Below are 25767 nucleotides of genomic sequence, written 5' to 3' on the forward strand. Positions count from 1 at the left end.
CTAGATGGGTGGAGGGAACAACAGAGCAGGAGTTTTTGAATGGGGCAGAGGATGGAGACTTTGAGTGGGAGGGTTTGAGTTCATAGTGCCAGTGCGTAAGCAGTACACTAAGGCGCCTGCAGCGGAGGGGAGAAACTGGGCTACAATGAGGGATTCTGGGTTCATTCACCTGTAGAGGGCAGAGAGAGTGGGGCAGGTGAGGGTGCCTAGGAGCCATACAATATGAGAACAGCGCCGGGGAAAGAGACCTGGAGAACATCACAGACGAACAGAGAGGGACGCCAGACCACAGGGAGAGGAGGACCACCAGGCGACTGTGGTATCACGGAAGCTGGGTACAGACAGAAGGTTGATCAAGAAGCAGAGAACGTCCGTGCTGTCAGCCACAGCTAAGAGTCGTGAAGGGTGAGCACCCACAGATTTAACCACCAAGGCTAGATTGTGCCCTTGTGTGAATTAGAAAAAGGTGCCCCTTCCTCAAGGTAATTTACTTCCATCAGAAAACTACTGTAACACACTGATTTTATTAGAACAAAACACTTTACTGCCATCTGTGGGAAAATTGCTACAATAAATAATAAACGTATGATGTCTTAGATGTGGTGCCTGTGCACGGCAGCCGTGGTTATTGCAGATGGCAGTGAAAACTGGTTTCAGAGGAGCAGAATGAAATTCGCCGGCAAGGAGGTTTGGAGCTGTGGGTAACACAGGACCCAACCAAAGATGGCTTACGCTACAAGGAATGTATGGCCCTGAGTCACAAGCTGTCTCATCTGGTGGTAGGGCAGCTTCAGGGTTGGTTCTTCCTCAATAGCTTCACCAAGAACCAGGTCCTCCCCACTTCCTCTGCTGTCCTCTGTGTGCTGGCTTTCTTCCTCAGGCTGACTGCCTCAGGATCACAAGATGGCAGCCACAGCTCCAGTCATTACATTTTTCCATAATATTAAGAAGCAGAAGATGAGGATGTGTCTCCTTGTGTGCCCCTTTTTACCGGGGAGAAAACCTTTCTAAAGGTGCCTCAGTCCCTCTCATAACCACCACCCCCTGCCCCCAACAGTTGTGAAGTCAAAAATATCTCCAGACATTGCCAAATATGCCCTGGAGGACAAAAGTGCCCCTGGATGGAAACCATGGCCCCATGCCCATGTAGAAACTCCTAGAGACCTTTGAACCAGCTTCTGGTTTTGAACTACTGCTCCCTCTATTGTCTTTTCCATCCCTGCTCTTGACTCCACAGCTCCTGCTCATCATCCACCAGTGTATTATAATTGCCCATCTACTTATCTGCCTCTTCTACTCAACTGTGAGCTCTAGGAGGGTGGGAACCATGTTTACCTTATTCAAGATTGTATCTCTAGAGCCTACCACCCTGCCTGGTGCACAGATAGCCCCCCCAACGCATATATGATATATATATATATATATTTCTTTAATGAGTGAACGAATGGATGGATGAATGGATGAATCACCCTGAGCCCTGCCTTTCAGACCTTTCCCATTTGGCTCCTGGATTAGTGAACCACTCTTCTAGAATGACCCTCTGCAACCAGCCGCACAGCAGCCTGAGAAATTGTCCTTTGCCATTTGTGACCACGGACCACTTTAAGAATCGGGTGGGATCGCTGGGCCCTCACCCCATCAAAGGCAGTTTGACATAATGCTTATATACCTGAAGCTCACCTATGTACCCCCAGGGGACTCCTGTCTCCCAAGAACAAAGCTAGAATGGTTTTTCGGAAAAACATGATTCTGATCAAGGTCTGTCCAGCTTCGAGTCCTTCTGGCCTTCCTCAAGCCTCCATAATGAAGTTCAAACTACTCAGCTGCACACGCAAGGCCCTCCCCACCTGGCCTTGCCCACCCAGCCTCTGTTCCTTCTCATCTGTTGGGCCACTTCCCTCCAGGCTCACTCTCCCCAGCCATGCCCTGAACCAGCTGAGTTCTTTGACAGCTCCACCACTCAGCCTCCACTTCTGCCACTGAGAACACCTTTCCTCTCTTGGCCGCCGGGCCAGTCCAATGCTCCGCTCAAATGGTATCCCTTCTTGAGAGAGTCTCCTGCCCCTTCCTTTCCCAGGGCGGTGGGCACTCCTTCTTTGATACTCCCAAAAGGGAACAATTTCCCCACCATGCTGGGAGCTATGGAAGGCGAAGAGTCACATGCAACTCATCCTCAGACCTTGCTCTAGGCCTGCCACATAGAGCATCTCAAGGCACATTTGCTGGACATGGTGTCCCCTTGCTATCCATTCCTCATCCCCCTCTGAGTTTTTCTTAGTGATATATGTGGTCTCAGAGAGCAGCTTCAAGCCCAGCACTATGAATGGAGCCAGCTATAAACTGAAGCCAACCTTGAGAACACAAACTCTCAACGATCTCATTGAGGAGCTGGATCAGCCTTTACCTGTAGCCAATCATCTGGGTGTTTCATTTCTGTAAAGCCATTAAATTCCCTTTCCTAGCTTGAGTGGGGTTTTCCATTACCTGCAACCCAGAGAATCAAGAATAAAGTGAAGGAACAAATGAAAAAATGAGCACAATGACCCCTAAAGCTCTTTTAATTCAGTTGATAGTTGCATGGTATTCATTCATTTCCTCTTGCCTTTCTGAGCCTGGAAGACAAAACAGACCTTCTTTCCAAAGCAAACCCCCTCCTCTCCTTCTCCAGAAACTGATTCCATGAATCACCTCATTCTCTGTCTTGTGTCTTTGATCTTTCCCTAACCAGTGGCTTCCTCCTTCCTCCCTTCAAATATTCTCAGGTTTCCCCTCTCCTAAAAAACTCTCTCGGCGCCTCCTGAAGTGGCGGCCCCATCCCTTCCTTCCTCTCCCTCTAGCCCTCCCTAAAGGCCAGCCTCCTCTCACTGCCTCCCCACAGGCATGCTTAGCGTGCTCAGTGAAGGCTCAGCACCAGACTGACCTTCCCAGAAAAGCTCTGACCCCAGTCCCTGCTGTGTCCTACGTGTGGTGTGGCCCCTGGCTCTAGGGTTCAGGTGTCAGGGTCTCAGGACTCATAGCCACCTCTAGCCTGAAGCTCTCCTGAAGTAAGAAGCACCCTGCTTTCAAGGTGTAGCTCCCTCACCCAGGCAGGTTCCAGTCCTGCCAATTAGTGAAGAGCCAAGGAGGACTGGGCCAGGATGCAGGGTCACCGTGGAAAACAGGGGACACCCGCTGGGTAACAGGAGTGGAGGCTGCCAGCTCTGTGCTCACAGAGTTCAGCCCCTCGGGCGAGAGATGCAGGAGACTCTTGGAAACGTGATGTTTTCAAGCTCTTGGCTTTCTCTCCAAGTATGTTCCTGCTGCTCCTGTAGATTAAGCCTGATTCCTGCAGGAAATGTCAAACCAATGGCTACAACTAAGCTTTAGACCACAAGAAAAAGGTGTCTTTGTCCAGATCAGATTCTTAAAGCAGAGAGAGAGAATTGCAAGAAATCCCAGGATTCTACAGGAATAGGCCAAAGCCAGAGGTGCAGTGGCCTCCCTGCCTAGGGGATTTCTGGCCGAACCCTCCCCGCTGGAGTTCCCTTTCTATAAAATGGAACCTCTTCCTCAGCATGGTCAAAGAAACCAGAAGATACAGGTAGCTGCCCTCCTAGGCAAAGGGCAGCCTGGGAGACAGGGGGGTGCCCGAGTGAGGAGAAGGCAGGGGGAAAGGGGAAAGTCCTGGATTGGAGAGAAGGCAGAGAAGGCCGGGGCTAAGGCAAGCCAGACACCAAGCCCCAAGCCCACCCCACCCCCAACCGGTCTTGTGAAAGAAGAAGCAGTTCCATGGGGCCCCACCCACTGCTTCTCGGCTGCCTCTCCCTCCAGAAGGCTGGGCTGGAAGTAGCACCCACACCCCATCCACCCTCCCCGCCCACCCAGGCACATCCCCCTTCACAGTCACACCCTGTTCAGGTACTGTAGAGATACATACACTGACACTGCTGTGTGGTTCAAACGGTTTTATACTGAAATATGTCCGAGCTGATCCAAAAAAGCGTTGGGTTGGGGGAGAAGGAAATGATGGAAGTGGGGTGATCTCAGAGCTCCATGTTAGCAACTCTGGGAGTGTGGGCCGGTCCATCTGTCTGTCTGCCCACCCTGGCAGGACAATCAGGCCTGGGAGGTCTGGAGGAGCTTGCCGAGCTGGGCGGAGGAGGCAGGCCAGTCCCATGCTGGAGGGGACCCCACGCCCCCTTCTACAGGGCAGGAGAGTCCTCAGCTGAAGGGCTTCACCAGCTTCATGGCAGCATAGTTCTGGAGGGAGGGAGGAGACAGGGACCCATGGTGATCCCACTGGGGCAGGCACAGCCAGAGCAGCTGTCCCAGATCTGGGTCTCAGAGGATGGGGCTAAGCTGCCAGAAGGCAAGAGGCTGGGAGAGGATGCTCGTGGCTCTTCAACCACCTGCCCACGCCTCGCCCTCACCACTCGCCATCCATCCCATGTGGGGCTCAACACTCGGCCCTGCCTAGCTCCAGCCCATCAGGCAAACCCATACCCTTCGAAACTCCACCCGCACCCTCCCAGCTGGGGGCCAAAGCTGCCCAAATTGCTCTGTCTTCTCCCCCATCAAGCCACGCCCATTTCCAGGTTCCAGCTGACTGTCCAGAGGACTCTGAGCACCCTGGACCTGGCCTCTTCCATCAGACAGGTGCTGAAGGTGTGGCCCAGGGTCCTCCCCCACATGGCAGCCCAGGGCTTACAGGTCATCACACCCCTGTCCAGAAAGCAGAGAGAGAGAGTCGGGGATGGGCTGTCGTGGATGACCCACGGCACAGCCCAGCACTAGAGACGGGGCGCCCTTGATTGAGCCCTGCCTGCTGCAGGATTGACAGTATCCTCCCCTCCCCACTTCTCCCCCCAAAAACCATGAAAACACATACAACACAACACAGGGCTCCTAATTGGGACAGTATGTTCCCCAGCGCCGGCTGGGGAAAGCCAACTCTGGAAACAGAGCCGGCCCTCCTTCCCCGCCAAACGCCTCCTGCCTCCCCACGCTGGCCCTGCTCCCGGCTGGCTCTGAGGGGGAAGCTGAGAGGAATCAGACAGGCTGCCCCCACATACCCCTCCCAAGGGAATTTCCAAGAGGGTAGGGGATTAGGCCAACTGGAGGGAGCTGCCCTGTCCTTGGGCCCCTCTCCACTAGGCCCTGGCTTGGGGCAGGCAGCCTCTGTCCCATGGCCTGAAAGCCAGTTGAGGGTCACCAGGGCCCGACCCTCATAGTTTGGTACTGGCCAAATGATTGAGTGACTTGGGTGGAGGGAGGCAGGATATGCTCAGCTTGTAGCAAAGACCTGTGAGCAAAGCCAGTCTGCAGCCTCATGCCCAGGCCGCCCCCTTCATCCCCAGACTCCTTACCTAGGATCTGACACCCCCACGCCAGCCCTGGGAGAGGGGAGGCAGGGTCCATATTTTAAAGAGGACAACTTCCAGAAGAACTCAAAGGAGAGTGGCCCACTGCCGGGGGGCCAGAAGACAGGGAGGAGCTCTGCCCAGGCCCCGCACAGTGCCACTCTGCTCCTGCCCACAGGGATGGGGAAGGACCACAGGCTGGAAGTGACTGGAAATCTTTCCTTCCTCTCCCAGCCAGGCAGCAGGGCCTCCTTCCCCAGGCCCCTGGAGGTCTAGATCTGCCGCCCAGTAGCCTTGCAGTGCAGGGTGCAGCTGGCAGAGGCTGGGCTTAGGCACGTCATGGGTGGTGGCGATGCCACTTTGGACCTGCCTTTCCCCTCCCCTTGGCTTTTCAGAAGGAGGCTTGGCTTAATGTACAACACCCAGGGAAGATGACAGTGCTCCCCTAAGCACAGTCCCAGCCACAGAAGGCCAGAGCTAACCTAATGCAGCCCCTTCCTCATGTGAGCAGGAGGGATTTGCCAAGGTCACAGGAAGAGTCGGTAATCTTGACTCCAGCGACAGAGCTCTGTCACATCCAACAGGGTTTCTCTGACCATCATGTGCCTACATGCAGATTCCCCCTCAGCAGGCCAGGGCCGGCCTGGGACTCTGAGTTTCTAGTGAGTTCCCTGGTGCTGTTGCTGCTAGTCCTCCGACCACACCGAGGGCAAGGGTCTGCAGCAGCTCTTCTCTTCCTAAACTCCCACGGCCTGAGCCTCCCAAAAGAGCATTTGATCATCCACAGTATTTTTCCTTACTCTCTGGTTTCAATGTCTCCCCAGGGGAGTGAGCACTCCCCAGTGGCATGAGGCCTCATCCTCTTCTCCCTCAACCCCAGAACACGCCCTTACCTCCCAGACGCACACACGTGCTTAGAGTCTCTGTGGCTAACTGAACATCGGCCAGCTGGGCTCCGAATGGGAGGAGGAGCTTGAGGCAGGCTGGGAAGGGTGCCCCCTGGCCAGGAAACACCAGACAGAAGTCCTGGGGCCTGACCCCGGATCTCAGGTCACAGCAACAGCTCATGCTGCAGGACACCACATGTGCACACACCCTTCCATAGTCCTGTATCTCAGCTTATATTTGTAATCTCGTCTCCCTTTTCTTAAAGAGGCCTCCCACATCGTACACACCTCGGGTCCCTGCAACCTAGACCTACCCCGGACCACAGTCAGATTTTGCTGATCGACAAACCTCAGAACCTCAGAAACATTTCTCCATGGTGCCTCAGGCGACCACAGGCAGCTTAGCAGGCCTGGCCTGTAGGCAGACCCTTCACCACCCTGGTTCTAGACTCTCCTTAGTCACTATGGCCCAGAGGGTAGCTGGTCTGGACATCCAAACCAGTCATCCTTTCCCCAGCTCCTCTCAGTTCAGCTGTTAGGAACTGCATGGAAAGGTGTGTGGTTTTAACTCTCTTCCTCTCTGAGATGCATTCTGCAGACACAGACATAGCCAGCTACAGTGGGAGGAGGGCTCTTGCCCTTTCCTCCTCCTGGAGGACTCACAGAGTAAAGAGCTCACCTGGGGGCAGTTCCCCAAGCAGCCTGTCTGCCATGGGATCAATGCTGTTGGCCAGTGGCCTGGTGCTGACCAGGACTGAGGCCTGAAGTGGGAATCACAGTGAGCCCTGGATTGGGAGTGTGCGTGGAGTACTGTGCAGCCTACGGCCAGGCCCTTTCCTTCTCTGGGTGTTTGCGTCTTTGCCACCAACATAAGGTCCTCAAGGGGTGGATTACACTATTCTCTCCACTTTTATATAGGGTTGGAGTTTTCATGTTAAAAAGATTTCTTTTAAATTTTAAAGAGCATTAGAAATCAGGTGTCAGCCTGAGAATGCTGCAACCCCTTCAAGGTCTAAAGTATCAGAGACACTGGGGGAGGCTCCCTGGTGATCCAGGTTTCCTGATGAGCTGTGCAGGCTGGGGAAGCACAGGCAGGGACCTTCCTCCCCCAAGCGGGGCCCACAGAGCAAGGGCACGACAGCCGCCTCTGGTATGGCCCCGCATGCTCATCAACTGGCTTCTTACCAAGTGAAAAGAAACCCAAATGGGCACCGAGCCAAGGCTCCTGGGCCAGCCTCCCGCTCCCCGACAGCTTCCCTATGCCCACCTGCTGCAGGAGGCAGGACACACTCTATTGAGGGCCTCAGGTGGACCCTGAGATGCTCTCCCAGCCCCAGCTCCTCCCTTCCTCTGGATTTGCAACTGCTGTCGAGACAAAGGGACCTTCTCTGCTCTGCCATCAACATCTCACCTTCCTTTCAGACCCAGTTCCACACCTCCCTTCCAGAAAGTCCCCCTGCCCACCGCAACCCAAAGGTCCTCATCTTCTCCTAACCCCTTGACTACAAATTCTAGGGGCTTGCTGAGGACAGGTTTGTCTCACCATGAAGGGCAATAACTCAGTTTCTCTCACTGGACTAAGAGCCTCCAAGGGTAGAACTTTGTACACCTACCAGATTGGAGACCCCCCAGAGCCGGGCTCTGTATCCTCATCAGACCAGGGGCTCTCCAAGGACAGAGGTTACTTCTCTCCATTAGACTGGGAGAGCTCTTTGAGGACAACGATGAACTCCCCCATTAGACCCAGAGTTCCCCCACCACAGTGTCGTCAGGCCTGCTCACCGGGAAGGCGTAGATGAAGATGGCCAGGAACAGCAGCAGGATGAAGAGGATGATGAAGAGGATGATGGCCCACCGGAAACGCCGCCACAGGATGAACTTCATGGTCTTGTATGGGGAGGTAAACCACAGGAAGGAGGTGTCGGGGCGCCTGGAAGCGAGATCCCGGAGGTCAACTGGGCATCCTCTACGAGGGCTGCTTTCTCCAAACTCTTCTCTCAACAGCAGGTCCAACAGCCTGGCCCTCCACAGTCCACCCCCAGCGCCTGCCCAGGTCCTGTCCCTAAACTAGCCCTTTGCACTTGCATTCCCTCTCCCCCAAGCCCTTGCTACAGTGTCACCCCCACCTGTGCTGCCCTCCTCTTCTGGATGCTGCCAAGCCCTAAGCATCCTCAGGGGCCCAGTTCTCTGCCATCCTCTCCAGGACACCTTCCTTGGTGCCCTCGCCCATTCCTGACCCAGGACTTAATCACAAACTACAGATTTAGGAGCTGGGCAGTGCCTCAAAGTGCTCTCCAGCCCACCGAGCCCCAGATAAGCCAAGCCACCTGCCCAGATGCACGTGGCTGGTCCATGCTCAGGGAACGATGGTGGGAAGAGAACGTAGGAAGCTGGTTCTCTCATAACCAAGAACCTCAAAACCTTTCCCTAGGCCAGCTCCACAACTCAAAATACGTGGAGGATTCTGTGTCTCCATCATGGCCCCATTAACATCAGATTGCACACTGGTGTTTCATGGGTCTCTCTTTTCTTCCTGTGCAGATCCCAGCATCCTTGGGCAAGGGTGCCTCTCACTGCTCTGCCAGCCCCATGGCACTCAGGCACAAGGTGCTAATCATAGCATGGTGACTAACTGAGCCATCTATGCTAAATTCAACTTGAGCCAAGTAGGCTGGTGGGGCAGGATCTGGCAAACACATTCCTGAGCCCCCACAGCCATCTTTCAGTGACTCTGCCCCTGTAACTGCCTTCACAGCATCTACATCCATTGGCTTGGTCTATCTCCCTAAGAGGTCTGTGATATAGGGAAGACAGGGATTGGGCTTCCCATTTCACAGATGGGAAAATGAAGGCTGAAGAACCATTTGAAAGTCACACTGGCACCATAGGAGAGCCACAGAAGGCAGCTTGGTAGGGCCAAGACCTTGATCGGGCTCTGGAGCCAATCAGACCAGGTGAGAGCATTTCTGCTTCACCACTGTCCTAGCTGGAATGCCCTAATTTAACTTTGCTGAGATTGTTTCCTCACCTGTAAAATGGTGATAATAACAACTACTCTGCAGGGAAGGTTCCATAGCACAATGTACACATGCATATGATAACATCCTTGGCACACAACCAACAGGTACCCAATAGCACCTTCATCTTGAATTCACTGAGCCCAGTGTTCTCTGGAAAGATGCCCGTCACCTGCCCCCTAACTTACTGTGTGGTCTTGGATGAGTCATGCCCCTCTCTGAGCCATGTGGGCTTTGTGACTTCTACATGGCCATGCAATGGGATGCCTCCTGGACTGTGGCCTATACCCCCAGACCTGTGGGCATTGGGGCTCAGGGGCTGGGCACTGACCTTGGGTCCTCCAGCTTAGGGTTCATGTTGGGCTCATCCCGGCCCTGGCCAGCGGGCCGCTCCTCATGCTCACTCTCTGCTACAATCTCCAAGGTCATTTCCAGCTTGCCCTGAGGGGACAGAGAGCACCTGGTTAGGGGCACAAAGGCTCTGCTCAGTGGCCTGGAGAGTAATCAGGCCAGGAAAAACATAAGGGCCACTTCATTTAAAAAAAAAAAAAAAAAAAAAAAAGATGTAGGGTTGCTGAACATAAAAGCAGCACCTGCGCTTTGTAAAACATTTGGAAACCTCAGAAATGTATAAAGAAGGGAGACTGTCACCCACGCTTCCACTACATGGAGACAAGCACTGTTAACATCTGCATGCATCATGGCTGATCTTCTCTGCGAGTGTATGAAACGTCACACTGTGCATATACAGTTCCACAGCTGCCTTTTTTCACTTTGGAATATATTTCACTATGTAGTTGTCTATTCTTTAAAGTTTGGTTTTTAATGACTGCCAAACATTCTATGGGATGGCTGACCATAATTATTTAGTAAACTACTTATTTTGGTTCATTTAGGTTGTTTCCAACTCTTTGATAGGATAAGTAATGCTGCAACAAATATCCCAGAACCTAGATTTTTTAAATTTATTGGGTTATTTATTTAGAAGAGATTTTAGAAATGGGATGACAGAGTCCAAGGGCATAAATATTGTTAAATCTGTTACTATATGTTATCAAATTGCTTCCTCCACACAGTAAAACCATTAGCACTCCCACTCCCAGCAGAGGTAAAAGGGGGGCCTGTCTTCTCTCTGCATGCTCAGCAGCAATGAGCATTTCTATTTTAAAAATATATATAATTTAATAGACCCCAAAAAACCACATTTTAAAATACAGTAGTCCTCCCTTATCTTTGGGTTTGATTTCTAGGGTTTCAGCTACCTGTGGGCCAGTACAGTAAGATATTTTGACACACAGAGAGAAAGACCACATTCACCTAACTTTTATAGCAATATATTGTTATAATTGTTCTATTTTATTATTAGTTATTGTTGTTAATCTCTTACTGTGCCTCATTTAGAAATTAAACTTTCTCATAGATATGTATAGATGGGAATAAACACAGTACATAATATGGGTTTAGTACTATCTGCAGTTTCAGGCATCCCCTGGGGGTCTTGGAACGTATCTCCTCCAGATAAAAGGGGACTACTGTATCTCTTTATTTAATTACTAGAGAGACTAAACCTTTTTAAAAATGCTTTGCAGACATTGGTAATTATTTTGTGAATTATCTATGCATGTCGTTTTCTCATTTTTCCTTTGGGGTACTAGTATTTCTTATTGTTACCACTCTTTATATAACAAGTATATTCAATTTCAAGGACCACTTTCAGGGTTGGCTGGCTGCCTGAAATTTCCAAGTAAACTTTCAGGGATTAACTTCCTCTCCGTGGCTGCTGTGGACCCAGGGGAAGGACGGTTCTCCCGGGCCCTCCAGTCACCCCTCTAAGCAGACCTCTCAGACAGTAGAACAAGGATGGTCCCTTGGAGGGTCCTGCTCAAATGGGAGAGGCATGACCCCTGTCCATTCACCCAGGAAGCCCGGATCAGAGGGAACCCAGGACACAGGTCACTATTAAAGCCAATTAGCAGAGTATAAACAGAGTAATCTTTTGATTTAAATAAGCTTCCCCTGGGATGTGAGCCTCAAAGGAGAAGGCAGCTGGGAATTGGGAGGAAAGAGGGAGAATGCCTTGGAAAATAGAGAGAGAGGGGGGACGGGGACAGGAGAGCGAGAGAAAGGAGGAGGAACAGTAAGCACGTATTTTCTGATGACGTATTTTCTGACAATTTCTATGGAAGAAGCTGCCCCCATGCCCTCCACTGGGGCTGGAGGAAGTAGACTTACCGCCAGTATTTTCTTCTCACCCTCTTCTGCTACACAGGGCCACCAGCCCTTCACTGTTTTCTGCTCAAAAAGGGACACAAACCATTCTGGGTGGAAAGTATCATCCAGCTGGTCCAAGGAGCACTTCTCGGCTGTCTTGGCTGGCTTGGGCATGCGGTTGAGATCGAGCTGCAGGGAGCCTGCAACAGAGAGGTGGTTTTTGGCCAAGGGTTTCTCGATCACTGACAGCCTGTAGCCACCCTTAGGCAGGGCAGGTTCAGGAAAAACTCAGTCACCTCCTCTGTCACCAGCTTCTATCCATGGCCGAGCCACAGGTAAAATCTCACAAACTCTCCATCTCCCCACCCATTGTCTCCCATTCCATCTATACAGCTTCCCATTCATCCACTCATGCATTCATTCGCATGTTCATCCACTCCTATTTAATCACCCTTAACGAAGCCACCCACCTCTTCAATTACTCATCTATGTACAAATCCATTCATACACCATCTATAAACAGCCATACATCAATTTTTTAAAATTGTTTTTATCATGGTAAAATATATATAACATAAAATTTGTTATTTTAACCAGGTTAAGTGTACAATTCAGTGGCTTTAATTACAGCCACAATGCTGTACAACCATCACTACTATTTCCAAAACTTTTTCATCCCTCAAACAAAAACTCTGCACCCATTAAGCAATAACTCCCCATTCCTCCCTCCCGTTCGCCCCAGTAACCTCTAGTCTACTTTCTGTCTCTATGAATTTGTCTATTCTAGATATTTCATATAAGTGGAATCATACAATATTTGTTCTTTTGTGTCTGGCTTATTTTGATTTCCATAATGTTTTCAGGGTTCATCCTTGTTGTATATATCAGTAGTGTATTTTTTAATCTGTATTATTTTTTATGGTTGAATAAGATTCCATTCTAGGCCTATACGGGTTGAACATCCATAATCTGAAAATCTGAAATTTGAAATGCTCCAAAGTCTGAAAGTTTCCGATTGCCAACATAATGCTACAAGTGGAAAACTCCATACACACATACTTAAACTTTGTTTCATGCATAAAATTATCTTAAATATTCTATAAAATTCCCTTCAGGCTATGCTTACAAAGTATATATGAAAAAAATTTTGTATTTAGATTTGGGTCCTATCCCAAACATATCTTATTAAGTATATGCAATTATTCCAAAATCCAAAAAGCATCAGAAATCTGAAACACTTCTGGTTCCAAGCATTTCAGATAAGTGATATTTAACCTGTACCACACTTTGTTCATTCATTCATCTGTTGATGGACACTTGAGTTGTTCCCATCTTTTAACTTCATATTGTGAATAATGTTGCAGTGAACGTTAGCACACAAATGTCTGAGTCCCTGTTTTCAATTCTTTGGGGTACATACACACCTAGAGTAGGATTCTTGGTTCATTAGTAATTCTATGATCAGCTTTTCAAGGAACTGCCAAACAGTTTTCCACAGCAGCTGAATCATTTTACCCTCAACCAACAATGTCCCAGCACACCAGCAATTTCTCCACATCCTCAAAACACTTGTTATATTCTGGTTTATTATTATTATTATTACTATTATTATTACTATTATCTTAGTAGGCATGAAGTGGTACCTCACTGTGGTTCATCCAACAGTCTTTTTCATCTACCACCTAGTTATCCAAGCAGCCATCTTTTTATATTGTTTTATCTAATCATCCCTTTTATCTATCATCTCCCAGGATACCTTCAGCTATTAGGCTGAACCATATGAAAATTCTTGTATTTAACTATCTTTGACCCATTTAAACAGCAATTTCATGTGGTTTCACCTAATCTAATCATAACCTGACAAAGTCAATGGGATTGGAGCATAGGTTGCTGAAGGGATTACGAGAGATCAATAGAAAAATTATTTTCTGAAGCCAAATTAAAGAAATTCTCAAACACCATGCAAAGGTGATTCAATTTTTTTCAGTGTAGAATGCATAGTTACTATAACTGAACATTAAATATAACTCTTTTTCTAGTTTTCTTTCTTTCCACTCATCCATTTATCAATCCGTCCTTCCATCTGTGCAACTGCTTTGACCTAACTATCCACATTCCTATATAGCTACCATTTGTTAAGCACTATATCTATCCATTAATCAGGTTATTATTCCACCTGTCTGTCCACTTATTCAACTGTATATCGGCATTCATCTATGCTCCACCCACCCATATATTTCTCCATCCCTCCAGCGCAGATGAATGAATGTTTATTTTCTATTTGAAATATGGTGCCAATATATTAAGCAAATGTCAGAATATTAAACCACACACACACACACACACACACGCACACACATTATCTCAGCATGATCTACATAAAAGACTGTAAGGGAACACAGGGTATCTGGATGGTGAGCTTATAGGTGCTTAACCATTACCTTTAAAATTAAAAAGTAATAAATATTCAAAAGACATAAATTATGTAATTAGAAAACAAATTATGAAGGTGGAAAAGAAAAATCTCCTGGATATAAAAGCTAGTATTTGTTAATGGTTTTATTTTTTAAAACAAAGGATGAGTCTGTTTAACTTTACTTTGAACATGATTTACTCAGTCAGTAAAAAATACGGGGGTTTGTTTTTCTTTTAAAAACTAATTTTCTAAAGCCTCACTTCATAAAGGAAAGATTGATGCCATAAATTCATAAAATCTGTAAGAAAAGAAGACTCCATAAAAATTTTAAAGCATAAGAAAAATTGGGAGAGATTATTTGCAATGTATTCTTAATACATAAAAGGCTCTGAAAATCAATAATAAAAGATGAACATTGCAAAACCATGAAAAAAATTCCACAGTATGGATAATAAATATATTTTAAAGTTCTACCTTAAACGCAATTTTAAAAATGCAAATAAAAAGGAAATATCTTATTGGCAATTTTTTTTTAATGTATAGTGGTAGCAAAAGCTTAGGGAAAATGGCACCTTGTACAAACAGGGCACAGGTGAGAGTATAAACAAGTAAAACCTTTCTAGAGGGCAACTGAACAAAATGTTTCAAAAACCATTAAAATCTACAAAGACACATCTACTTCTTAGAGTTAAGGAAAGATATGCACTAAGGATCCAAAGATGTGCATACGCCGAGGGTCTCACTCATATTGGAGAACCTGGAGATGATCTGAATACCCACCAAGAGAGGATTAATCAAAACGAGGCCCATCTCTATGACAAAACATAGGCAGGCATTAAGTGTGATGATGGAGATATAAATGCAGATCGATACCTACTGACCAGAAAGGACGTTCTTGGAATATTAGGTTTACCAAAAAATCAGGATATAAAACAGTCTGTATAATAGAAATCCATTCATATACATATGAATATATGTATGCATGTATATGTGTATATATAAATACATATATAAAATACTTATGTTTGTTTAAGTCTCAAATAATATATAATACAATAATACTGCCAAAATGTTAGTGGAAATTGGGTGGTGAGATTAAGGTGGGGAGGAGGCATTGCTTACCTGCATTTTCTAATTCCTCTACAGGAATTATGTACAAAATAATAAGTAAAATAATAGAAGTCAAACTTGGTGCCACCCTTTTTACACCTGATGCTTTTATAACAAAGTTCTCTGTGTGCATTTGGCCAGGCCAGGTGTGCAGGGCGGGGGAACACCTCAAGTGAACAGGCAGCCTTCTCCCCACTGCCAGAAGAAGCCGCGCCTCAGAATATCCCCTGCAGGGGCCCCAGGGCTCAGCTAAGAACTACTCACCTTCTCCAATCAAGGGCTACCCCAAGAGGGCTCCAGGCCACCCTGCTCCCAAGTGGCAGAATGGATCTAGAAACCAGGGATCCTGACTTCCTGGGCTGCCGTTTTCACAAGCTCGCTTTATTTTTTAATCAAGGTAAAATCCACCTCACATAAATGCACCACTTTAACCACTTTAAGTGTACAAATCAGTGGCTTTGAGTATATTCACAGAGTTGTGCGACCGTCACCACCATCTAATTCCAGAACCTTCCCATCACCCCAAAAAGAAACCTCTTACCCATCACAGTCACTCCCCATCCCCCCTTCCCCCAATCCCTAGCAACCACTAACCTATTTTCTGTCTCTATGGATTTGCCTATTTTGGACATTTCATATACATGAAGCCATATAATATTTGACCTTTTGTGTCTGGCTTCTTTCACCTGGCATGTTTTCAGGTTCACCCACAGTGTAGTATGTATCAGTATTTCATTGCTTTCATGGCTGAATACTATCCCATTGTATGGATAGACCACATTTTCCAGAGTTAACCTTTATAGCCATGACAGGGCTATCTGGAACTCACTGCTCTCACAGATGAGCGTGCTGGCCCCATACAATGTCTTCCTCCTTGTCCCCATATCCTAACCCTATAAGGCCACCATCACCACCTTCCATTCAACCCAGCCTCCCTGCTCCCCAATCCCAGATTTCATCACAGCCCTTCCCACTAGAACCCTGTCTGGGGGTAATGGGGATGGAGCCTGGGTTTGTTCACTCAGTCGGTCACACAGGCACAAGGATGAAGACTGACTTGAGACCCTCACTCACAGGGCTCAGTCTGCCTCAAAGGTGAGGCCAGACAGCCGGCGACAGGCAGCACACACTTGCGTCCCTCGCGTACTTACATATCTGAGTCCCATCATCCAACATGGCCCAGTGTTCAGTGCCACCTCTACTGACAGGCCCACCCTCAGTGGCCACCAATCACTCTGACACTGCTGTGTGTCATACACCCCACTTAACACTGGGGACACATGACCCTGAGCTCCCTGAAAGCAGAAAGCAGGACCACTCCTCCTGCTAGGCTTCCCCAAGGGTCCAACAGTGGCATAAACACACAGTGTGGGTTCTGGGGCAGCCCCCATGTGCAGAATGGGATTCTAGCAATGGTGCTTACCCAGAAAATCATCAAAGGAGAACTTGTCATTGTCCCAGATCTGGAATACCACTCGTGCTGGGATTTTGCTCTCAGTCTTGTCCAGCCTCCAGAAGGCATCCTGACCCAGAGGAGGAACAGAGAAGGATGCAAGGAAGCAAGGTTAGAGAGAGGCAGTGTTCCCTTCCAGCCTGGAAGGCTGCCTGGAGGAGGCAGAGGAGTAGGACGTCCCCAGGGGACCTGACAGAGCCAGGTCCTGTGGGAAGACTGGGAAGGGCAGATCCCAGAAGGCAGTGTTCAAGGGCCCAAAAGGGCACCATGCAGGCTCAGTTCACATAAGATGGCTCCATTAATCCTCCCAACTCTGTAAGTCAAGGTTATCACTCCCATTTTACAGATGATGAAGGTGAGGCTTGGAGACGTTAAAGGAATGTGCCTGAGGTCTGACCACTAATAATAATAACATTCATATCGTGCTTCCTATGTGTTGGGCCTCTACTGCTATGAACTCATTTATCCTTCCAACCACCTATAAAGGAGATACTATCTTTACAATGGAGGAGACCAAAGCAAGTAATTTATCCAAGACCACACAGCTAGGAAGTGGCAAGCTGGATTCAAACCCTGGCAGCTGGGTTCCAGAGTCCTGCTCTCTACCTTAAACCCTGCTCTGTACCTGGCACCTCAGGGTCAGGGTGGGGTAACTGAGACCCTGAGGGACCCCACCCTACCCTGGCTGTCATAGAAGGATCTCCCAGCATGCCGCTGTAAGGAGCTGGCACTGGAATCTAGACCCCAGCTCCTCCCTCTCCACCCCACCCAACTTCACTCCAAGAGCTTGACCCAGGGCAAAGCCAAAGCCTGAAGTTCTGGGAAGTTCCGTCTCCTGCTGAAAGGAGAGGAGGGGCCCTTCTCTCCCCACCCCGCCTCCCTCAGACCAGCTCGCCTGGAACACAGTCATCTTGGGCTTCCTCCCACTGAGGCTTCATGGAGCAACTGAGCGGTGTGGGACTGCACATGCGGAGGCCGGGGAGCAGCCCTCAGTCCAGCCACACTCAACCCACAGCACTGTCACTAGGGCTTTCCAGCACAGTCTTGTTCTCTGTTTTCTCACTATAACTCTCCCCTGGGTGAGTGGCAAGGACAGGAAACAGTGTGACCATCCTGCAGATGGTGGGTGCCAAGTCCTGAGTGCCGAGTCAGAGCAGGGGCCTGGACCCAACTCTGCAGGGGAAAAGCTCCACCGAATGCCTGGTAAACCCACCCTTGCTGTCCAGCCAGGGCCTGCTGTGTGGTCACCCCAGCCTCAGAGGTTGGCCATGGAAATCCCAGTGAGCTCCCGAACCGAAGACCACGACCCCTGCCCCGTGAGAACTAGTCCCCGTGCAAAGCACCCAGCCACGGCCTGGACTGCTGCCCGGGTTGGGGAAGGGGCTCAGGTCTCCAGCTGGCCCCTCGCCTCCAGCCCTCTGTCTGGTGCCTCCCCCCTTTTCCGGGCCCCAACCCTTCTGCAGGTGCCTCCCTCCTCTGGCGAGCTTTTATGGCCAGCTCCGCAGGCCCGCCTGCATGGCCCGCCAGCAGCCTCCATTCCTCTGGCCGGCTTGGTTTATGGGCTCGGTAATGAGCCAGAGGTTCAAACGGCCCCTGGTGGGAGCAGCTGGGCTGGGGCTCCAGCCTGGGGAATGAACCCCCCCAGGTCCCAGGCGCTCATTATGCTCCTGGCCTGGGCGCTTTTACTAGCTGTTTATTTGCAGGGTGGGTGCCTGACGCGCAGGCAGGCCCCAGTGGGTGTGCTGGGCTCCAGGTGGGGAGCCGGGCCGGAGCAACCAGTGGTGGTTCAAAGCCGCCGGATGAAAGGAGACCTTGTACTTTACGACAGTCTCGTCTGGTTAATGGGGTCCCTGGAGGGCCTGCCCGCCAGAGGCCCTGAACCCCACGGCAGAGGGCTGGCTCTGTGGCAGGCCCAGGGAGCCCAGAGGCTGTGCAGTGCCCCTGCACGAACCCACTCCAGACTCGATCCTTCAGCCCAGCCCAGCTAACTGGTGCCCCACTGTGGCCACGGCTCCGCCTGCCTCCCAGGGTCCCTTCACTCCAAGAGGGACCCTCTGGCTCTGCCTTCAGCCAAGCCAGTTTCTGTCTCCGCCTTCGGCCAAGCCAGTTTCTGTCTCCCACTTCTGGTTGACTTCAGAGCCACGTGGCCTCTGTTTCTGTTTCTCAGCCCCCTCTTCTGACCTTCTCCGTCCCTCCTTCCAGCCACCTTCTTCCCAGAGTCTGGCATCACAGAGAACGTCCCTTCCCCTCTGGCCTTCCCTCCCGGTGAGCCTCTCCTTCCACTCCCTGACTTCTCTTCCTCCTCTCCATCTCTGCTCCCCCGTGGGCTTCTCATTCTCCCAAGTCTCACCCAGACCCTCTTGGCCATCAGGCAGTCCCTTCCATATCCTCAGCCCCTGTCTTCCTCTGGAACTCGCCCACGGGTTGGCCCCACTCTCCCCTTCTTCCTTCCTCCTGACCAGGCCCTATGATGCAGAGACAAAACCACATCATTGCCAGAATGGAGCCACCCCAAATTCTTCATCAGCAACCACAACTGGGTCCCCAGAACTGCCGGGTAACCCTCTCTGTGCTGCCAGTCACATTCCCTCCCCATCTCTCTGTGTCCCTTCCCCACTATCAGTCATAGCAGCTCTTTCCAGCCTTTTCCACTGGTCTCAAGTCACCTGCCCCAGTACCAGATCATCTCTCCTCTTACTTCAGAGACAAAACAGCCACTCCTTATCCACATCGCCACCTGTCGTGAGGAAGGGGCTGTCCCACCTCCCACTCCTCTCAGTCTCAGTCTCCAGCCCTTGTAGGTGAGCCCTGGGGGTGCCACGGGGGGCACAGCCCTCCCTCTCCACTCCCAGGCCCCCTCTCCCTCTGTCCACAGCAGAACTGGCCGGGGCAGTGCTGTGTCTTGGGGCAGATGCAACCTTGGCTTTCTGATGGAAACAGGCTCATGACAGGGAAGCACACTGAACAGCAGCAAACGAGGCTCACCCTGCAAACGGCCCATGCTTTCCTTGACCTCCCAGAACCCTATTGCTCAATTCTGCTTTCTGCCAGTCACTCCACAGCAATGGCTCGGTAAAGGGATCCGCTTAACCCTGTTGAATCCATGTTTTCTTTTGTTTCATGGTTTCAGAATGTTCTGCGGAACATTTTGCTTTCTCTAACATGCAGATGATCCTGCATGTTAGGCTGGGAAGGGCCATGCAGAGGGGATGTAATGAAGAGAATTAAGAAAATTCAGACACTGGAATGCATCATATATCCCCTTCTTTTCAGGAGACAAGGAGTCATAGGAGCTTTGAGGCTTAAAGCCTTGATCCACCTCTAGAAGGAAATCGGGCCAGCAGAACCTAGATGCCAGAGAGGCATTTACCCCCTTGAGTTGGAGAGCACCTCAGGGTGGAACTTAATACCAGGTGGGACAAGGATGGCCAGAAGCTACAGCAGAGACCCCTCTGCCTCCAACCAGCATAGCCCTGAAGTCTCCACTGCCCTCAGCACCCATTCTGTGCTCTCTGAGGGCAGGCCTGGTCCCACCAGGAAGAGGCCGGCTGCCCTCAAGTTCTGCCTAGTTCAGGGGTAAAAAGTTGATGCCCCAGATGAGACCTAAACTAGCAGATGCTGAGACACAGAGACCAAGGTCCCCAAATCCACCCTCCCCTCTGGCTGATGGAAGCCAGGTCTCCCTAGGTGCCTTTGGCCCATAGTGAGAGGTGGGAGTGGAGAGAGGAGGGCGACGGCTGTGGGCCTCGCAGGCACACTTGGACTGTGACCTAGCTTGGACGGTGACCACAGGCACAGATGTGGAAAATGGGATATGAGAAAGACTTAGCTAAGCAACTCCCAGTCCTGTGGACACCACGATCTATAGGCCAGACTGGCCTTCTTGGGAAGTTCCCCCACGGGGTCTGCCCCACTGCCCCTTTGAAGGCCATGCTGGGTGTCCCTACTCTACCCACTCAGACCCCATGATCCTTCCTGCTGCTTAACTTGCCTGAGGTAGGGAGGGAGGCAGTGACTTTGGGATCTGGATTTAGCTGCAAATGATGGATATGGCACTGTGTGATCATGAGGTGGCCGTGGGGTGGCGGCAGGGCTGGGGATGGGAAAGATGGTGGAAGAGAGTGGAAAAGGGGTGGATGCAGAGATGGTGGAGGTGGCTTTGGCAGTAATGAGAGCAGGGGTGGGACCGTGATAGTGCCATGAATGACAGAACAGTGGTGGTGACATTTGGCAGTGAGGAGGCAACAGTCGTGATAACACCAGTAGTGATGGAACAGCAGCCACGGTGACGCTGGCTGTGATGGGACAGAGGCCATCACACAATGCTGAGACAGCAGTGGTGGTGACACTGGCAGTGCTGGGACAGTGAAGGTGGTGGCCATGTGGAGACGGCAGTGGTAGCTCCAACATGGTGGGGCAGCAGTGAGATTGTGACAGTTGCCGGGCAGGGACTTGGTGGTCAGGTCAGGCTAACTTTAGAAGCCCTGGTGCTGGCACCACAGGGAATGGGAAGGACACTGACCTTCTTGGCAATGATACAGACTTGCTCAGCCGGCAGGTAGTCGAAGGGGAAAATGAACCTCCAGTTGAAGTTGCCTTCACCTCCCAGGGAACGATAATGCACGTCTGTCTTTTGCTTGTGTTCTTCAAAGCCAATCATCCAACTAGACATACATGTTTTTAGAGAATGGTTCTCATTAAGATTTCCTATACAATATATACATCGTCAACTTAGGCAGACAAGGAATTAAGAAGGTAAATGAGCTTATTGCAAAAAGAATTCCCAGGAAATCGGCATGATGTACAAAATGTGCCATAAATTTGAAAACATTCTAACTTCCCAGCCACTAAACTTGTAAGTTCAACCCAAAGTTCAGTGCAGAAAAAGAAATCTGGTGGGAGAATGATTTCCCCAAAGGCAGGGACCACCCCCAAGAGCCCTCCTTGGAAGCTTGTTTGTTCTCCCCTTCCCTGAGCCAGAGCCCCCCGTGCTGGGCACAACCCAGAGGGAGCACAGGAGCTGTGGCAAGCTGGACAGGCAAGAGGACGCTGGCTCCCTACCCTTTCACATAAATGTCGCTCATCTTCTCCCCCATGAGGCTCAGGTCATCCAGGATCACATCTCTGGTATTCCAGATAATACAACGCAGGAAAAACCTGGGGAAAGGTATGACTCTAATCCACCTAGATTTCCTACCAAAGGATGGGAAGGCCTTGGCCAAGAAGCCAAGAGGCAGACTGGTCCAAGAGGACTCGATGTCTGCCTGGCTGGACACTGGCCCAGGCCCAAATGAGAACTGTATTCCACGGCCCGAATAGCCTGAAGCCCGGCAGAAAAGAGCAACCACCTAGTCCCACCCACAGCAGGCTGCAATGCCCCCACCCCTCAGCCCAGCTCAGAGCCTGTGGCTGGGCAAGTCACCTTCTGGCTCTCCGTGGGGTGATGTTGAAGGGAGGTCCAGGCCGTCCCAGGGCCTTCGGAAACAGGTCGACCCACATCTGCAGCTTCCCCTGTGGAGACAGGGTCCATTCTCTCCCCACCCTTCTCATTTAACCAACTGTTACCAAGCACCTGCTCTGGGCCAGATGCCAAGCACACAGAACAGAGAAACCCAGGCCCTTCCAGAGAAAGCCTCACTGCCCTAAACAGGGGACTACAGGGTCTGCAGAGGTGACCACTGCCCCACAGCCCTCTGACTTGGGCCTGTGCCTGGGGGTCAAGGGTCAGGGTGGGCTTCTCAGAGATGGTGGTGGCTGAGCTGAGTCTTGTCAGCCAGGGGAATGGCATGTGCACGGTCGTGGCGTGTCAGAGAGCACCGTTCAGTTATGGAGGGCTCAGAAGGCTTCCACGGCAGGACATTGCTCTCCCTGCCCACCCCTTATCCTCCTCCCTCTCTGCAAGCGAGGTGTGAATTTGTCTCATCTTAGAGCAGAAGGAGCAGGGATTGAAGTAATTCGATTAAGTCACTTCTGCAGGGTCACAGAACTAGAAATTGAAAGAGCTGAAGTTTCCACACCCGTTGCGCCACTTTGGGGAGGCCGGTAGCCAAACCACCTAGGTGGAGAAAGAGCTCAGTTCCAAACAACAGAGGTAATGTCCTCTGGCATTCACAAAGGCATCCTCATGGCTCACTTTGGCCTTTCTCTTTGCCTATAACCTTGTCTCCCCTTCTCCTCTTCCAAAACCCAGCTCTGAGCTCACCTCTTCCAGGAAGCCCTCCCTGTCGCCATCCCAAGGCTGCCGTCTCTGTGGTCTCCGCCCTTCAGTGTGGGAGGATTCCCCTCCCACTGAGGACTGCTCTCTGTGGGTGGCTTTGTCATTTGGTCATAGGATGCCAGGGCCACCCTGGCTGCATACCCCACAGCAGCCCAGCACAGGGCCGGGCATCTGAGACTGAGTCACTGACAGATAGATAGTGGTTGGATGGGAGAATCCAACCTGAAGTCAGGCTGAAACAGAAAGGCTTCAGGATGACAAGGAGAGGTCGGAGGCCAGGCCTACAGGGGTGAAGGGAGAAGCTCAGCCTCGTTTCGCAGGCCCTGAGGGATGGAGGCAGCCAGGGGAAGCCAGGACCTAAAGATCCCCTCCCAGGCCAACGATGGGCGCACTCGGACTGTGAAGAAATGGGTCAAGGAGGGATTGACCAAATCTCAAGGGACCCACTGGCTCCTCTGGGATATCCACGTTGTCCCTGGGGTTGGGGCTATCTGGAGTTCGAGGACTCTGGGACCCAAGGGTCAAGGTCCTACCTGCTCGATGTCTGGCTGCAGGGGGCTGTAAAGAGGCCGTGACTCCACGTGCTCCGGGACCAGGTCCTGCTGCTGAAGCACATGCAGAGCGAGACGCTCCTCCACTGGGCCCAGGTGTGGGTTTGGGATCCTGCCAGCTTCTGCCCCAGAGAGAAGACAAAAAAGGTTGCAGGAGCTGGAGAAGCGAGAGATAATGGGGCTGCCCAGTGAACAGGCTGAGCAGGGCTGCCTAAGAGTCATAAGAAGCACCTAACCCCCGCAGCCTCACCCCCAGCACAGATGCACTTGTTCTGGTCCTCATGTCTCACTTTCAATAGGGGAAATCTCGCTGTCCACTAGCTCCAGGCTTAAAATCCAGATTCCCCATTGCCATCATTTCTACCAAGCCTGTTCTATAGTTTTTCTTCCTATTTTCCACCATACAAATCCTCCTGTCTCCAAAGCTCACTTCTTCCAGGAAGCCCTCCCTGACTGCTCCCAACTCAAAGCCTCAGCAACATTTATCCCTAGATCTGGCATCTTAGTGCTGTTAGTATTATGCTCTCGTTCATGTAAGTTGTTCTATTAGTAGCAGTAGCTAAAATAATAGCAATAACAGCAAACACTTCTAGAGCAGGAACCACGTGCCAGGCACTATTCTTCAAGTTATTAACATATTTAATCTTCATGAGGATCCTAGAAGCTGAGTGCTGTTATTATCCCCATTTTATAGAAGAGAAATTTGAGGCACAGAGAAGCCACACAACTAGCAGCAGGGCAGCTGAGATCACACGCTCACTTAGGAAAGGTACGTGACTAGGCATGAACATCCCTTCCTGCCCCCAGGTGTGTCCCAGGTACAGCTCCTCCCTGCTAGGGGATGGGTCAAAAACTGGCGCTACAGGTGGGGAGAAGACATGGGGTATTCCTGACCCAGAGAAGCCTGGCCAACCATCCGACAACATGAACTTGGAGCCCACTATGTCAAAGGCCTTGGCTTGGGGAGCTGATGGTGGACACACACATCAGTACATGTACCCAGGTGAGCTCATGCACACCTATATGTACACACACATGTGTTCACCCATCAGACCTGCCCTGCCCATTTCAGTAGGGGCCTCAAAGGAAGAGGCATGCACCTCAGAAGGCACACAGGGCCAGGAACCTGGCTCTGCCCCTAGCTGGTTGGGTGACGCCGGGCAGGTCGTTCACCACTCTTGGTCTTACCAGCCTCATCTGTAAAAGCAGGCAGATGTTGGACCTTACCATTTCTAGCTTTCTGGCTTTTGTTTCCTATGACTTTATGACCATGAGCCATGGCCCTGTGCTAAAGTTGCTCACAGACTGGTAGAAGGAAATGAGACTCCCCCGAAAACAGATGCACATTCTATGGGAAAAGGGAATGAAGGGGGGTGGGGCGGGGGGCGCCTTATGGCCGAGCCTGGCTCAGCCATGACCTGGGAGAGTCAGGAAAACAGAGTGAGAAGGAGGAGGGGGTGGGGGATGGGGGCATCAAAGCCATCATTTCCCTTTTATAACCTTGGCACCAGCTCTGACATCAAACATCTCTGAAGCAACCAGGAGGCGAGGGGCCAGCTGGGCCTGTAAACACCTCTGGGGAGTCTGAGCTGCTCTGAGTGGGTGATGCAGGCCTGCGGGCATCTCAGACACACGGAGAGCATGTGGCGGGATTCTCGGCCAGGAGTGCTGGGCAGGACCCAGGGCAGAGTGGGGGCACTACAAGGCCTGCCTGCCTTGGGATCCTTTAGATGCATGGGCTGTGAGTGGGGAGCTTGGAAGGTACCATCAGGGTCAAGCTGCCAGGCTAGTGCAATTCAAGTAGAAAACTGTTTCTGAGAAGTGGACTGTACCCCAAACTTCAACCAGAGTCAGACCAGCCGATGCCAGAAAGAGACTGAGCCTAACTCTGACCCTGACACTGGCTTCAGACTCACCTCTGATCTTGCCCTCAGATGGGCCCCAACCTGGCCTTGGACTGCACGCTGACCCTGGCCGTGCCCTGACCTCTAATTTTCACAGTGGCATCACAGGTCAGTACTGGTCCTCAAAGTACCAAGTGCAAGTGGAGCCCATCTGTGCTGCCCTGGAGAGACCCATGCCCACAGCCTGCTGATGTGGGTTATGTCCATTTGGGTCTTTTATGGTAGCAGAGGGTCTGATGAGAGAGGGAGGGATACCGCGAGAGCCCACCATGGTTTGGGGTCATGTGGCAGCTCACCTATCTCTTCAATGGAGTATTCTTTATCCTGAAACATTACACGGTCTGTCCGGTACACAGGTGCCTTGACTCTATGCTGCTGGCAGAAGAGGTGGAGGAGCTGGGAGGGGCGGAGCTGGTCCCGCCACTGGTTCGGTCCAGAGCTGAGGAGCAAGCACAAGACATAGATGAGATGCTTCAAGGACACTCATGAGGGCAGAGGGGCATGCAGGGACTAGTGTACCCCCATGCACAGCATTGCCCACCCCTTGCTTTTACAGTGGGTGTCCCATCTGATGCTCACCATGACTGGGCATTCCCGTTTTACAGATAGAGAAATGGAGGCTCAGAGAGAAAAGGACTCGTTTAAGTATGGAATTGCAACTT

At 50.9% G+C, this 25767-nt stretch overlaps 1 protein-coding gene across 16 annotated transcripts in view; it reads right to left on the reverse strand.

Annotated features, from left to right (window-relative positions):
- Positions 1 to 3929: 3929 nt before the first annotated feature.
- DYSF (dysferlin) overlaps positions 3930 to 25767 on the reverse strand; it is a 251913-nt gene continuing 230075 nt past the window's right edge. For all 16 annotated transcript variants that reach the window (XM_024242004.2, XM_024242000.2, XM_024242002.2 and 13 more), the window contains 10 exons: positions 25402 to 25544; positions 23184 to 23323; positions 21856 to 21944; positions 21495 to 21590; positions 20956 to 21097; positions 16404 to 16503; positions 11476 to 11654; positions 9575 to 9684; positions 8009 to 8156; positions 3930 to 4239 (listed from right to left, as the gene is read on the reverse strand). In XM_024242004.2, coding sequence (XP_024097772.1) covers positions 4201 to 4239; positions 8009 to 8156; positions 9575 to 9684; positions 11476 to 11654; positions 16404 to 16503; positions 20956 to 21097; positions 21495 to 21590; positions 21856 to 21944; positions 23184 to 23323; positions 25402 to 25544 — 1186 coding nt within the window. In that variant the 3' untranslated portion in view covers positions 3930 to 4200. The remainder of the gene's footprint in view (positions 4240 to 8008; positions 8157 to 9574; positions 9685 to 11475; positions 11655 to 16403; positions 16504 to 20955; positions 21098 to 21494; positions 21591 to 21855; positions 21945 to 23183; positions 23324 to 25401; positions 25545 to 25767) is intronic.

Source organism: Pongo abelii, chromosome 12 (assembly GCF_028885655.2).
Source record: "Pongo abelii isolate AG06213 chromosome 12, NHGRI_mPonAbe1-v2.0_pri, whole genome shotgun sequence".
NCBI classification, from domain to species: domain Eukaryota; kingdom Metazoa; phylum Chordata; class Mammalia; order Primates; family Hominidae; genus Pongo; species Pongo abelii.